This window comes from Pocillopora verrucosa, chromosome 2 (assembly GCF_036669915.1).
Source record: "Pocillopora verrucosa isolate sample1 chromosome 2, ASM3666991v2, whole genome shotgun sequence".
NCBI classification, from domain to species: domain Eukaryota; kingdom Metazoa; phylum Cnidaria; class Anthozoa; order Scleractinia; family Pocilloporidae; genus Pocillopora; species Pocillopora verrucosa.
In genome coordinates this window covers 6,174,174-6,188,384 of record NC_089313.1, presented here as the reverse complement: position 1 = coordinate 6,188,384, position 14,211 = coordinate 6,174,174, and the positions used below count along the sequence as shown (strand labels likewise).

Below are 14,211 nucleotides of genomic sequence, written 5' to 3'. Positions count from 1 at the left end.
TTGGCAGAGAGACGCTTTCGAAATTCTATATTTTACACCATGGAAAAGGATCACCGCCGACAGTCAGTGACCAGTAAGTTAAAGCCACCTTCGCATCTAATTTTAACTTTAATTTATGAAATACCTGTCCTCACCGAGTCTTACCTCTGCTTGCCAAACTCGAGCCTTACATCATCTCCAATCAGCGTAAACGAAGCCCACTCAGACACTTTGGTGAAGCCGTTTTTTCTCATCCACTTCATGGCCTGCTGAAGGGATTCACTGGCACTTTCTCCTTCAACAAGGTGTTTGTAGAACCGACTCATCAGCTGCTCTGTTGCTGAGTCTGAAATGGTCCACAGCGCAACCAACACAGAGCGAGCACCGGATCCTAAGAACAATTGCGGGCAATTCCTATAACTTCCTCGGCTCTCATCTGTCCACTTCCACTGTGAGAGCAGCTAAGCACCACCAGTTTAGCTCTGATTTTTACTCGTGAGACATCAGCCATCGTCAACATGTAAGCTTCCTGTGGTAGGATAGCGTTTCGACCGATAAGAGCAGGAATGGGAGAGAGGGCAATTTCTCCCCTCTCGGCGTTACAATGCGCAGCAAAGTGTATCAGGCTCACTGAACTTATCCGCTCAAGTACCGCCTGCTTCGTTGCTTTCTCGTCTACCAGAGGCGTCGGTTATCACGCACAGACAGCTCACCCTCTAAAGGAAGAGGCTTCAGTTGTACTGTGATCGATCTTGTGAAGAAAATCTAACATTTCCAAAGGGATGAACAACTAAGTCTGACGTTCCCTGTTGAAAAAAAAAAGATGTTTCATTTTTACGGGTTCAAATCCATCATGAGTTATAATTGTTTGACGTACGAAAACAAAATGCATTTAACGTTTTTTTTCCGCTCAAGTACCGCCTGCTTCGTTGCTTTCTCGTCTACCAGAGGCGGAACACCCACCAATCGTCCGACCATCTCCGCTTCCTTTCTTGCACCTAGCAATGGTAGCAGCCAATCAACCTTGGGATTGCCTATTACCAAGGCACCAGTGTTGCTGTGATAATCCTCTGGACTATCTTGAATGATCTTGAGTATTGTCAAAGAAGGAATGACACGGATCCTATGAGTCTCCGACAGGTATTCGGCCCCCTCCTTTTCACGGAGAGAAGCAAACGGAACTTTGTACAAACAGCGGTCAGGGACGATTATGACTTCAGGCTCCTCAAGCAAATTATAAACGGGGGCAATAAACATTTTGTAACACAAAGATAGACTTAAAATGACTCCTTCGTTCTCGTCCTCGTGTTCCTCCACGAGTCGCAATCTTGCTGAGCTCTTTTGCTCGGGGGAGAGAGGTTGCAAACAATCTGCCAAAAATTCACTTAAAGGCAAATCTTTGGGCAACCCAGCCTGAACTAGATTCTCTTCCACAGATATTCTTTTAAAGTGAAGGACTCCACTTGTTTTCAAGATCCACAAATGCAAATCATTTTGAAAATAAGAAATGTACAGACAAGTGCAGTTATCTTCCTTTCTAGAGATGTCTTCAATGCCAAACCAAGATTGTGGATTAGCAGAGATGTGCGTCTCAACCGAGTACTTCTCTGCCATCAAGTCTGATAGGCTTCTAGCTCGAATCAACTCCTCAACGTAAAGAGCATCCCGAGAATTTCCGGTGGCACAAAGCAAATTACAAAGCAGCTTGTGGGTAAATGTCCCTGAGTCCTCCAGAAAGGATGTTTTGAATTGATCATTGGCGCCCAAGAAATGTCTCAGCTCCTCATACTTTTCAATGCAGAGATGAAGACGCGAAAGGGAGTCTTTGATTTTATTTGATATAAATACAAAATAGCGTGCTCTTGAAGGATTTGGAACTCTTTTCTTCTGTCTCCAATATCTCTAGATATGGATAAAGCCTTCTCCAAACATACTTCCGAAGCTTCATATTCTCCAACAGTTCTAGACAAAAATCCAAGGTTTGTAAGATCTGCTGCCTCCCCTTCCTTATCACCAATTTCAGTTCTGATAGCGAGCGCTTTGTGGAGATGCTCTTTAACCTTGTCGTACTGCCCACGAGAGTGAAACAAAGTTCCCAGCTTTCCATAACATGATGCTTCTCCTCTTCTGTCGCCAATTTCAGTTCTGATGGCGAGGGCTTCTTGGAGATACTCTTTAGCCTTGTCGTATTGCCCGAGCGACTAAAACACAATACCAAGATTTCCGTAGTCAGTTGCCTCTCCTTCTCTGTCGCCAATTTTAGCTCTGGAGACAAGCGCTTTTTGGAGATACTCTTTTGCCTTGTCGTATTGCCCGAGCGACTGAAACATAGTTCCTAGGTTTCCATAACACGATGCTTGTCCTCTCCTGTCGCCAATTTCAGAATTGATAGCGAGGGCTTCTTGGAGATACTCTCTAGCCTCGTCGTAGTGCCCAAGCGACTGAAACACAGTACCAAGATTTCCGTAGTCAGTTGCCTCTCCTCCTCTGTCGCCAATTTTAGTTCTGATGACAAGCGCTTTTTCGAGATACTCTATAGCCTTGTGGTATTGCCCGAGCAACTGAAACACAGCTCCTAGGTTTCCATAACATGATGCTTCTCCTTTTCTGTCGCCAATTTCAGATTTGATGGCAAGCGTTTTTTGGAGATACTCTACAGCCTTGTCGTATTGCCCGAGAGAATGAAACACAGTTCCTAGGTTTCCGTAGTCAGTTGCCTCTCCTTCCCTGTCGCCAATTTCAGTTCTGATGACAATCGCTTTTTCGAGATACTCCCTAGCATTGTCGTATTGCCCGAGCGACTGAAACACAGTTCCTAGGTTTCCGCAGTCAGTTGCCTCTCCTTCTCTGTCGCCTATTTCAGATTTGATGACAAGTGCTTCTTTGAGATACTCTTTAGCTTTGTCGCATTGCCCGAGTGAGTGAAACACAGTTCCCAGGTTTCCATAGCATGATGCTTCTCCTTTTCTATCGCCAATTTCAGATTTGATGACAAGCGCTTTTTGGAGATACTCTATAGCCTTGTCGCATTGCCCGAGCGAGTGAAACACAGTTCCCAGGTTTTCATAACATGATGCTTCTCCTCTTCTGTCGCCAATTTCAGTTGTGATGACAAGCGCTTTTTGGAGATACTCTTTAGCCTTGTCGTATTGCCCGAGTGACTGAAACACAGTTCCTAGGTTTCCGTAGTCAGTTGCCTCTCCTTCCCTGTCGCCAATTTCAGTTCTGATGACAAGCGCTTTTTGGAGATACTCTATAGCCTTGTCGTATTGGCCAAGCGACTTAAACATAGTACCTAGGTTTCCATAACATGATGCTTCCCCTCCTCTGTCGCCAAATTCAGTTCTGATGACAAGCGCTTTTTGGAGATACTCTTCAGCCTTGTCGTATTGGCCAACGGACAGAAACACAGTACCTTGGTTTCCATAACATGATGCTTCCCCTTCTCTGTCGCCAATTTTGGTTGCTATGGCAAGGGCCCTCTCAAAATATTCCTTTGCTTTTAGGCTTTCGCCAAGTTTATAAAGCATAATTCCATACCCTCTGTATAAGTCAAACAGTTTCCTTCCGTATCTTTTCGCACTTATGTAGTCAGAGATATGACGATAAGCGCTGAAAAGAACGGTATAGCTGTCGCTGTAAAATTGTAGCAGTGCTGAATCAAATTGGTCTTTGCTGTTTTGATCGGTGCCATTTAGCAAAATCAAACATTCGCTGCATATCTCAATGGCTTTCGGAATGCGATCTGAGTTGAGCAAGAACAGGGCAACAAATAAGGCGAGGTTCATGAAAGGTGTCATGGCTTCTGCTTTTAGGTTTCCATTGCAATCCTCAACTGTTATCAGGGAAACATTATTTTTAGTAACACAATACTAAATGGTCGATAATCTTGATTAATAAGAAGTCACTTCAAACAGGAACACACATATTAAGTTCCAAAAACGGGCTGGGTCGATTACACCCGGAAACTATTTGTAACAAGTTGAAAGTGTTAGAATTCACAATATCCGCTTAAAAACAAAACCAAAAAAAATGTGAAGAAGTCGGTTGGTCACCTTTCATTTTCCTCAAGTTGGGATTTTTGCAGAACATTACATGACTTTAAAGTCATTGGAGAAAGATAAAAAAACTGACAGAGAATGAGAACTTTCCACATGCATAGTTTCTATAAACAACGGGGTAAGTTTTTGAAGAAACTTTGGTGGGGTATTAAAAAACTATTTGGCTTTACCAACTGAGTTGACAATGTAAATTGGCCATGATAATAAATTTCAGCCTTCGTTTACTTCCGTTTGAAAAATGTCATTAACCAAGTTCACTGTGCATTTGTCATGGAAGAAGCAAGTCTCATACATGAAATTTCAATTCCAATATTGGAACTGACAGTCAGTGTTATCTGCGTAAGGCTCTCCAGAATTATTGGAGAAGAATTGGAAATGACAGAAGACCAAGTTTACTACTGAACTGACTCAGCTTCCGTGTTGAAGTACATCGACTTTGTTAACCCGCAGGTAAGCGAACCGTAGAAACTAGACCTAACTCACTGGGTCACTGTCGTAAATAGTAGCGGAGCTCGCAGAGCGTAGCCCCAAAATTATGCAAAATAGTAGTAGCCCATCAAGCCGAAAAAATTTGGATGTACGACTGTTCGACCGTACGACCGTACAAGGTGCTTCTTTTAACATGCGTGGTCAACTGTACCGCGGACACGCCAACGCCACGGCTTTGTCCAGTAGTTCAGTGGTCAGTGCACTGGGCTGCGAGTCGGGCGACCAGGGTTCTAGTCCTGGCCGAGGCAAGGCGTTGTGCCCTTGAGACGTGCGGGGAAAAAAAAGTACGAGCTCTGCCTTTAGGCTTGGCTAAATCTATATATTATTCTTTGACCTAGGTTTTTTGGTTCCTTCATCTCGTCACGTGATGTAAAAGAAGCATTTTGCCCTTAGGTTGAATCATATTCCTACCGATTTCTGTCTTTCATCTTTTTGTGAGTGAACGTTAAAGCCAAAAATCTATTATGTACATCCTCGATGTTGGAGCAGTCTGAAGATTAGTGAAAAGTCTTACAAACTTCAAAGAGAACTTAAAGATTATCCGCAAATGGGCTTAAAGGAATGACAATGGAATAAATTGTAGTTTTAAAACAGTTACAATTGGAATATAATAAATCAATGTTAAGAAAGCTCATACAGGTTATAAACAAATAGATACCAAATGATAATCGCATAAAAAAAAAAAAAAATACTTAGAGTTTTGGTTTTAATATTCAGTTTTTTCTACCTTTGTTCACATTTCACTCAGGTGATAGACAGTTGTGCCTGACTTAAACTACATTCATATTTGAAACTCAAAAAGTTTCATTGTTACTAAGAATTTGTCACAGGATTTGTGATCGAACTAGAACTTCTGGTCTTTCTAATCGCATGAGGAAACTCAAAAAATTTCTCTTCCCAGTGTCTCAACTTTCTTAAGGCAGATAATTAGGAAACCGGAAACAGAAAGAAATGGGAAAAGATAGTCCCTTCTTAATTGATAATGAAGCTCATTGATTCAATCAATGAAGAAGATTGAAGAATAAGAGGCTTGGTTATATCATGTATTGTGAGGTAAGGAAGCTACCTTTTCTCAAAGGAAACAAACTGCTGCCATGTGTCATAGCCTGACTCGCTGATTTACTTTTGAGGCATTATTCGCTTTGATTAAAAACAAACAAAAAAGACAAGAATAAAATGCAAATTCAGCTAATGAAAAATCCATGGAAATCAAAAGAAATCAGAAAGGAATCAGAAAGGAATAGTCTACAATATAAGTTCTAGTTTCCCCATTCTTAGTTTATTGATTTTGTTAAACCGGCTGTCAAAACGTATGTGAAATGCAGACCATTAGGATCACTCTATTTTATTTCTTATTCATGAATAATACAAGAATGATTAATGAGAAAATTGCTCTAGTTTTCTCGAGAACTATTCGACAGTTTAAATAATGTACCGTCCAAAATGTTTGTACTGGAAATTCCCTCGCTCGATTTTATTGAAACACCGTTCTTTTGGTTCATTACCGAGATGATCACAGTTGTAAGTTTTTGACATTCGGGAATATGGCAACATTTGCAAAGATTGTTCATTTTAAAAGCAATGAGTGCATTTATCAGACAAATGTCCCTGAAAACGAATATAGTAAATATAATTGTCCACATGATGCCCTACCGTCGATTGCATTTACCTTTCCAAGGTGATGTCACTAAACTTCTGGATAAAAAGAAAAGCCTGCAAGATTTGGCCGAATTACCCTTAATCTATCCCCTTACAGTTATGTTGGTGTTAATGCCTATTTAGTCACCGGAAATTTATTGTAAAGGACAATAAAATTTCTATTAGTTCAGCTAATTCCTTGAGCACGCAGATCGTCAAGTGATATTCATTATGTTATTTCATAATTTTCTTCCTTAGGGTGGCATAACTGATCTAACTGCGATGGACACTGAAGCCTGGCGTACCCTATTAAACAAGAATAAAATGTTTCATTTTTATATGCTCAAATCTGTCATTAGTTATAAAAGTGGGACTTACGAAATCGAAATCGATTTACTTCGCAGTAAATTGCTGATTAGCTCTTCATCGATTCATGAAGAGTCGGTTATCACGCACAGACAGCTCACCCTCTAAAGGAAGAGGCTTCAGTTGTACTGTGATCGATCTTGTGAAGAAAATCTAACATTTCCAAAGGGATGAACAACTAAGTCTGACGTTCCCTGTTGAAAAAAAAAGATGTTTCATTTTTACGGGTTCAAATCCATCATGAGTTATAATTGTTTGACGTACGAAAACAAAATGCATTTAACGTTTTTTAATAAAATTTGCCAATACATAATTTATTCTAGAAACAATACATTACCTACAATGAACCACTTACAACAGACAACAATACGATATTAACACGATGAAATAGAATAGAATTCTGTTCACAATTCAAAATAGAGACTGAATGAAACATGAATCAAATACATTTAATTGTATGCGCGTTTGTACGGGTGTGTATGTGTGTAGATGTATGCATGGATGTATACGTATGTGAATTGGACCACTTTATCATTCGAGGTAAACCGCTGGATAACTCTCCGTATCTTCCTTTCAGAGATAGAAAAAGTTTTAATGAATTTTATTAATTCTTTATCTATATTCGATTTCCATTTTTCACACAAAAATTCTACGCAATGATGGCTCTACAGCACAATGTTTGGCAGTTGACTTTGAAGAGTTTATGATGTAAATTGGCTACGGTAGAGCCTAACACTGACGTTTCGCGCATTAGCCCTTGATCAGAAGTTTCACTCACTAAACTGTCATTTGGGAAAGTCAGCGAGTGACGTGAGGTCACTAAATGAGCTGTATCATCAGGAATATCATTTACTTAGCCCACCTCACTTCGAATTGTACAAGGGCTAACGTACGAAACGTCAGCTTTAGAAAAACTCTACGGTGGCCAATTCAAATTATCAACTCAGTTGATAAAACCAAACTTTCTTGTCACGTCCTTCATTGACACGCACAATTTCTTTAAAATCATTCCCTCTTCACGACCTTGAGGAGGTCGGATTCGGAAAGCCAGTGTGTGACGTGAGGCCACTGTATAAGCTGTATCATCAGGAATATCTTCTACTTCACCCACCTCACTTCGAATTGACGAAGGGCTAACGTACGAAACGTCAACTTTAGAAAAACTCAACTGTGGCCAATTCACATCATCAACCCGGTTGATAAAACCAAATTTTCTTTTCACATCCTCCTCTGACATGCGCAGTTTCTCTAAAACCTTTCCCTTTTTATGACCTTGAAGAGGTCGGATTCGTTAGAGGGTGACTCTAAACAAATCAACTTTACCCGCGCAATTTTAATCAACGAGAGCAATACTTAAAGTTCTCAATGGTATTTAAAACTTTTATACCGACCTTGTGGTTTTTGGTTATGTCTTCCTCTATCGACTGTACTTTTCACTTTTTATCGTAGCGAGATATATCAACCGTCTTCCGCCAGGTCACTGAATCAAACAAACATGATCGAAGTGTTATTCCTCTTCACATGACACAAAAAAATTGAACTATTTCGTTTGTTTGAAACAGGCAGTACTTACCACGACCTTTAGACATAGGTGCCTTGCCTTAAAGCAAGAAATCTCTACCAGACTGTTTGCTTTTTTTGTGGAACATACGTCACCGGTCACTCATATCAAACAGCCAATAGAATTTGATCCTCTGCCTCTATGTGGCACTTTCGCAGTCGTTCTCGTCCTCAGGCCTACCGTTTCTCTCGGCCGGAAGCCCATCCACGCCGAGCAAATGCAAACCTCAGATGGTAATTTTTTTATTTATTGACATTGAATCATCAAACACTCATAATTACTTTTGATTAGTCAAGATGCGATAAAGCAGCAGTAATTGAGACGTTCACTTAATTCATGTCATAAAATTATAATGGGAGAACTCTAATAAGATAAAACATAGGCATGCGTAGCATGCAAAAGTTATTTTTTTCAGCTTGGCAGGTCGAGATGGGACACTCTGTGTTCCTAATATTTCACAACTTTCAAAAGAACGAAAATATCGCGTTACTTCACTTTAACAGAAAGAAAAAAACTTACTCTATCTAAATTCACACAGGTATTTTGTGATCTATCGTCTCTATTGAGTAAATACTTCTGAGCAAAAATAAAATACATCGGTGCCACGCTCATTGTAGTCTCCTTCGCAGCCGTTGTTTGGCCCCGTCACACAACGCCCTGTATTCCAGTCAGAGAGTGAGTGCGTTGCGTGAAGAGATTTTTATTAGACATCTATAAGGGACAGGTACTTTTCTGTCTTCCAGGTTCACTGACATGTTTCACGCAATGTGATCGATGAATTTTGCAAAATGCTCAGTCTTAGTGTCTTTTTTTTATTCATTATTTTAAGCGTGCCGTTATGAAAACGAAATCATATCAAACCAAAAATGCCTAAGCTACAACTTTAACTCAAAGGAAAAAGATAGATTTGTCATCTATCTCACCGCTTTAAAAATCAAAGGAAACTGAGAATAAGTCGTGGTTACATCACGTTTGAATGTGTTTTGAGGATAATTAAATTCCTCTTTACGAAACCACACACTTTTACATGTGTAAACATGGGCAGCCAATGGGTAACTCTTGGATATAGTTGAAACTACTTGGAATTACTTTGAACTGCAGGAGTGATGTTGGGTGAATAGTCAGAATTCACATTTTGGCTATCGTTTGACCTGCACCATTCCTTAAACTTCACTTTTTGCCACAAAAACTTATACTATAGCAGATTTTTTACGTAAAATTTGTATGAATGTGCTGCGTGTTGTGAGTAAGTTACACGCTCCATTCTCCTCGTTCTTCTCAAATAAGTTTCCTTTGGATAGCAATTGAATCCCGACAAAATTTCGAATGAACGACTGGCTGGTCGGCTGTAAATTTAGGTTGCCTCCTTTAACAATAACTCATAACTTTTTTTGTTCATTTTTTGTGCTGTTGTCCACCCCTACCGGTATATTTCATAGGAGATCTTGGGAAGGGGAGTGGGGAGGAGTAAGAGACTGGCTGTTGGTGGCAAGGTTTGTTTGTGTCATTTTTATTAACCAATCAGGAAACTGAAACTGGGTCACGACGCAGCGTGTCGCCGTTTGCACATCGATCAGCAGTTTTTGAAATGGCTTCGAGGAGTTCTTTGTCAAAAAGGAAGATTCACTGCGACACCTGAAGTCCTCTTCTCAACTTCACACGATCCATCTTTATCATTGTCATTAAAGTCAGTAACTAATTGTTTGGTGTAATTAAAATGTCTTTGAGTGGCTTCAGAAAAATCAGAATTTCTTAACTGACCCTGTCAGTGCCACTATTTAGTACTTTCAGGTACAGAATCAGTTGAATGTATTTCAGCATTATCAGTGCTTGCGTGTAAATTACTGAGGAATTCTTTTCATTTATTACTTCGATTTGTAAAAGCATCATTGGCTCTTATATCGGGATCATCGAGCCAATTTTCCTGAACTTCTGTATACTCATTTTGAAACAATTCACTTATATTAACAAGGTATTTTGGCGCTTCATTGGAAAGAACAGTTGAAACATAGTGTCCAATATCTAATATGGCTTAAATTCTATAACGTGGATTGTCAAGTTTAAAGCATCTACAACTGCATGTATAAAAAGTGGATTAGCCCATGTAAGCTAAATACCTTGACCATAAATGGTCCGTACTACTTTCGATGAATCTTTCTGGATTGTTACTCATAAATTGAACACCAGTGCTACGAACATTCATGTGATAGCCAGGTTCACCATACAACTTATGGGACACAACTCAAAAGAAGCAATCACCTGCACCACTAACATCTAATATTCACAAGCTATGTTGAGTTGATCGAGATTGTAACAATTAATTAAGATTGTTTGCATTATTTCCTTGAGTAACAGGTCCCATGTTTGACTCGATATCACCTGAAGTAACTTTGCCCTTGAAACAAAATACTTGCGATTTCGTTTCTTACACTTTATTGAATGGCATCAAATAAAATGTACAAATTCATGATAAAAACTACTGAATACTTCATGTCTTTTTATACTTTGCAGTCCTTTTTTGAAAATATAAACATAATCAATAGCAAAATATAACCTTGAACCTTTCGCACGAGTGATTCTGTTACCGTGACGTCATAATCTATCATATTACACTATAAGAAACTTGATTAGTAAACGATTAATAATGATAATAGGACCGAGTGGAATCCAATTCGGTCTGTAATCATACAAGTGATTAACAAAATCGGACGACCGCGAAGCGGGAGTCCGATCTGTCAATCACGAGTAAGATTACAGACAGAATTGGGCGACACAAAGTCCTGTCACCAATCAATCATAACCATTACAATTTAAGGAAAAAAACATTTAGGACAAACATCTTCAGTAGAGACAACGTCTAAAGCAAAACATCTGGAAATTTCCCAGTTTTTTTTTTTTCAGGGTAAGTGCTTGTTGCTATGGTTATTGTGATAAATTCTGTGATTGGTGGATTTAGCTGAGTAGACTGAGTATGATTGGCTGCTTCAACTATCCGATTACACTTTCCGATTAGAACTATACAGAGTGACTAGTGAGATATAAAGCAGGTGATGCACCAATCACATTTGAGGAAATTGTAATGTTAATGATTAATTGAGTTAGTGAACGCACGTGGTTAGATATTCTCCTGGGAACTAGTGCCGCTAATGTCGGTGCGTAAATTCATTTTATACTGAAGATTTTAGATATATGAAAATTCACATATTTGCACTGCGGTGGAGAGATGAAATTAGGAGATCCTCGCAGCTAAGAACACTACTGAAACGAGTAGTTGTAAATAGGACCTGAAAAAATTCAGGCCCGTACGGGATTTGAACCCCTGAACCAGCTCCCAGTTGGCTTGTTAGCTCAATTGGTAGAGCGCTACACCGGTATCGCAGAGGTCATGGGTTCAAATCCCGTACGGGCCTGAATTTTTTCAGGTCCTATTTACAACTACTCGTTTCAGTAGTGTTCTTAGCTGCGAGGATCTCCTAATTTCATCATTTTATACTGTTGGGCTTTTCAATATCCTGTTAAGTTTCTAAGTACATCAAATCAGTTAGCGTTTGGTGATCTATTTTCAGTTGACCTTTTCCTTTAAATGGAAAGTAAGAGAATAAAGTAAATGAATGCGACAACGAGTATTTATTGAGTATAATCGAAACAATCACAGATTCCAACAGGTTTACCTCTTCACAGTCTGGTTTTAAGATAATTACGGTAATCAAAAGATAAAATCGTTTTCAACGCTGACGAATGTGATTCACCATGCACAATATGAAACTTTACATACCTCTCTATTGCTTTAGCCTTGTTAAATAAGTTCAGAATTTTCTTCCACGGTAATCTCGATGGTTCTGGATCACGGCGGACGCCTATGCTAATACGACTGGACTTTGACCTACTTCTTCCTTCCTGTAATTTTCTAGTATGATTTCTGTTATCATCAGATAAGTCTCCTTGCTGCGGTTCGTTCTGCTTAGCCACAGGAGTGTTTTGGTTGGATATTACGGACTGATCAGTTGTGCTACTGATGTTTCTTAGAGCTTTGTTTAACCTTACGTTTAATTCATACGTTTGTTGATATGAGCGCTCATAGATTCTATAGGTTCCCTCACAAGTTTGAGCTAAGGCTCACTATTTATAAACCCCCTGTGAGCTTGGGGGATCGACGAGCAAACGTCTCGAGGAGTCAAAGACTCTTCGCATTCAGCGTCTACACTCATAGTCACACCTTTTAAAAGTCTTTCAAACAGATTTGACTCGCTTACACATGTGCTGACTGCGACGAGTAGTAATCGAAACTCTCTCTATGAAAAGTCGAATTTTATTTCAACGTCGCGGCATTTACTTCGGAAAGTCGATAGATGCGTTGCAGTATTATTTCGGAAAATCGATATCAATTGGTCTGCCGTTGACATATCGATTTGTTTACATCTGATTGAGTGATAAATTTGCAAATTCTTAAAACCTAACAGTAGTCGATTCTATGCTTCGTGTATCCACGACTAAAAAGCGTCGAAAAAAATTTTACTCTAAAAAAAGAAAGGTGTGTAACAATCCAAAACCAGATCCGAGCAAAGAAAATATTGCAATTGTTATGGTAATTTGTATCTTAAACAGGCGAAATCCATAACCACGTCTCCTGCTCTGCGCAAGGAACACTTCTAAATCTTGCCTCGAGTGGAAGGTTTCTCCAGGAAGATAATCTGTCTTGTCGTTCAAGTCTTGCACGAGTGTGGACTCGTGCCAAGTGACGTAACTCGCTGACAAGAAAGGGAAGAAAAATTTGTACACCACGACTAGCGTGCCAGAGATTTGAGCCATGTACTGGACCACAGAGTTTAACGAGTCTCTTGCCGCTTCCCACCAGTCGAAAATACTGGCTAAAAACACCACCAGGTAAAAGAGAGTGTGAATTAAAAACCAGACACGCATGCTGTTTATCCGTTTTTCGGTTTCATCACGCACTTGCTTGTGCATTATTACAGCATCTCGAACATCCCCAGTGCATTTAGCTAAGCGAAGGTATCCTTTTGCGAGATCGTTCGTCATCGAGAGGCACAGGGAGAAAAACACGCAGCAAACAGCGATCGACGAATACATTCCCCAGTATATAGAAGTGACAAGGGGATACCAAATACCTTTGCAAACGTTTTTCCTTGGACAATGCTCGGTGAGGGCTTTTTTAATGTTGTCTAAGTCAAAAATAACTTGAAAATGGGCGTCTAAGAACAGGACCCATGACACAAGCAGCAAACCAGTAAACAAACCCACGTTGACGGCTCGGTGTTGAATTTTGCTCAGATCTCGCATCCATTCCTGTGACTGATACCTGAAGAAATACAAAGCCAGGATGTACGATGAAAAACCGCTTATCCATAGTGATGTGAGTAGCATTTTCGACCCAATGTGAACTTTCAAATTCGTTTGGTCATTTGCCAACACAATGAAATACAGATGTGCCCCCAAGCCGAAGAGCATATGAAAGATCGGTATAAAAGTTAGCGGCCAAAGAGATCTCTTCTTCTTAGGTAACCAAACACCAAGGAAAGCAACCGCCAAGAAACAAGACAAGGGCCAGTGGGAATCAAAGAGAGCAAACTTGAATTTTGTAAAGATCCTGCAACACCGACCCCTCGATCGTCCGTCAATTGAGTCTCCGTGTACATCAAAAGCAGTGTTTTGCACTGATTTATCGTAAATATCTACCGCCAATTGAAGGGAACTAGGCATTTCCTCAGTTTTCAAACTGGAAGAAATGATCTCCTGCCCCAGTAATGGTTCTGTTTCAGCTGGTATCTCCACCTCCATTACTCAAGATTTTTACTTCCGAAATGATACTCCAGGAGATTAGATCCCAATCTTCGCTCCAACAAGCCCGTCCCAGGCCTCAATCATTAACACCGAGTGAAAAAGCGGATAAGTGATCACAGGCGAGAGTCAGCTAAACCAGCCGTTTCCCTGACAATTGAGCCTTCCCTAATGTCGTTCGTGGGCTCCTTTGCTAGTCCCCACAGAGTGTGAGCCTGAAAGACCGTAGTTTTGCCCGTTCGCTCTCGCTCCGAACACGCTACCGACTTTAGATCCCAAATAGAAATCATTTGATTTTGAACATAATATACTTATGCATTA

General features: G+C 40.0%; 2 protein-coding genes across 2 annotated transcripts; both read right to left on the bottom strand.

Annotated features, from left to right (window-relative positions):
• Positions 1–710: 710 nt before the first annotated feature.
• On the bottom strand, positions 711–7,770 carry LOC136279026 (tetratricopeptide repeat protein 28-like). Its single transcript, XM_066162377.1, has 5 exons — positions 7,496–7,770; positions 2,280–3,066; positions 1,914–2,180; positions 898–1,767; positions 711–785 (listed from the first exon to the last, which is right to left on the bottom strand). Exons 1-5 carry the CDS (start codon positions 7,768–7,770, stop codon positions 711–713), a joined length of 2,274 nt encoding a protein of 757 aa, XP_066018474.1.
• Positions 7,771–10,582: 2,812 nt separating this feature from the next.
• On the bottom strand, positions 10,583–13,897 carry LOC131773241 (uncharacterized). The gene has a single exon (XM_059089226.2). The coding sequence runs from the start codon at positions 13,888–13,890 to the stop codon at positions 12,607–12,609; it is 1,284 nt and encodes a 427-aa protein (XP_058945209.2). The 5' UTR covers positions 13,891–13,897; the 3' UTR covers positions 10,583–12,606.
• Positions 13,898–14,211: the final 314 nt, after the last annotated feature.

Coding starts and splice junctions, on each gene's coding strand:
- LOC131773241 (XM_059089226.2), bottom strand. CDS start 13,890: ATGGAGGTGGAGATACCAGCTGAAACAGAACCATTACTGGGGCAGGAG.
- LOC136279026 (XM_066162377.1), bottom strand. CDS start 7,770: ATGTCAGAGGAGGATGTGAAAAGAAAATTTGGTTTTATCAACCGGGTT. Junction 1,768..1,913: donor GAGAATATGAAGCTTCGGAA/GTATGTTTGGAG, acceptor TGCATTGAAAAG/TATGAGGAGCTGAGACATTT. Junction 786..897: donor AGAAAGCAACGAAGCAGGCG/GTACTTGAGCGG, acceptor TTTTTTCAACAG/GGAACGTCAGACTTAGTTGT.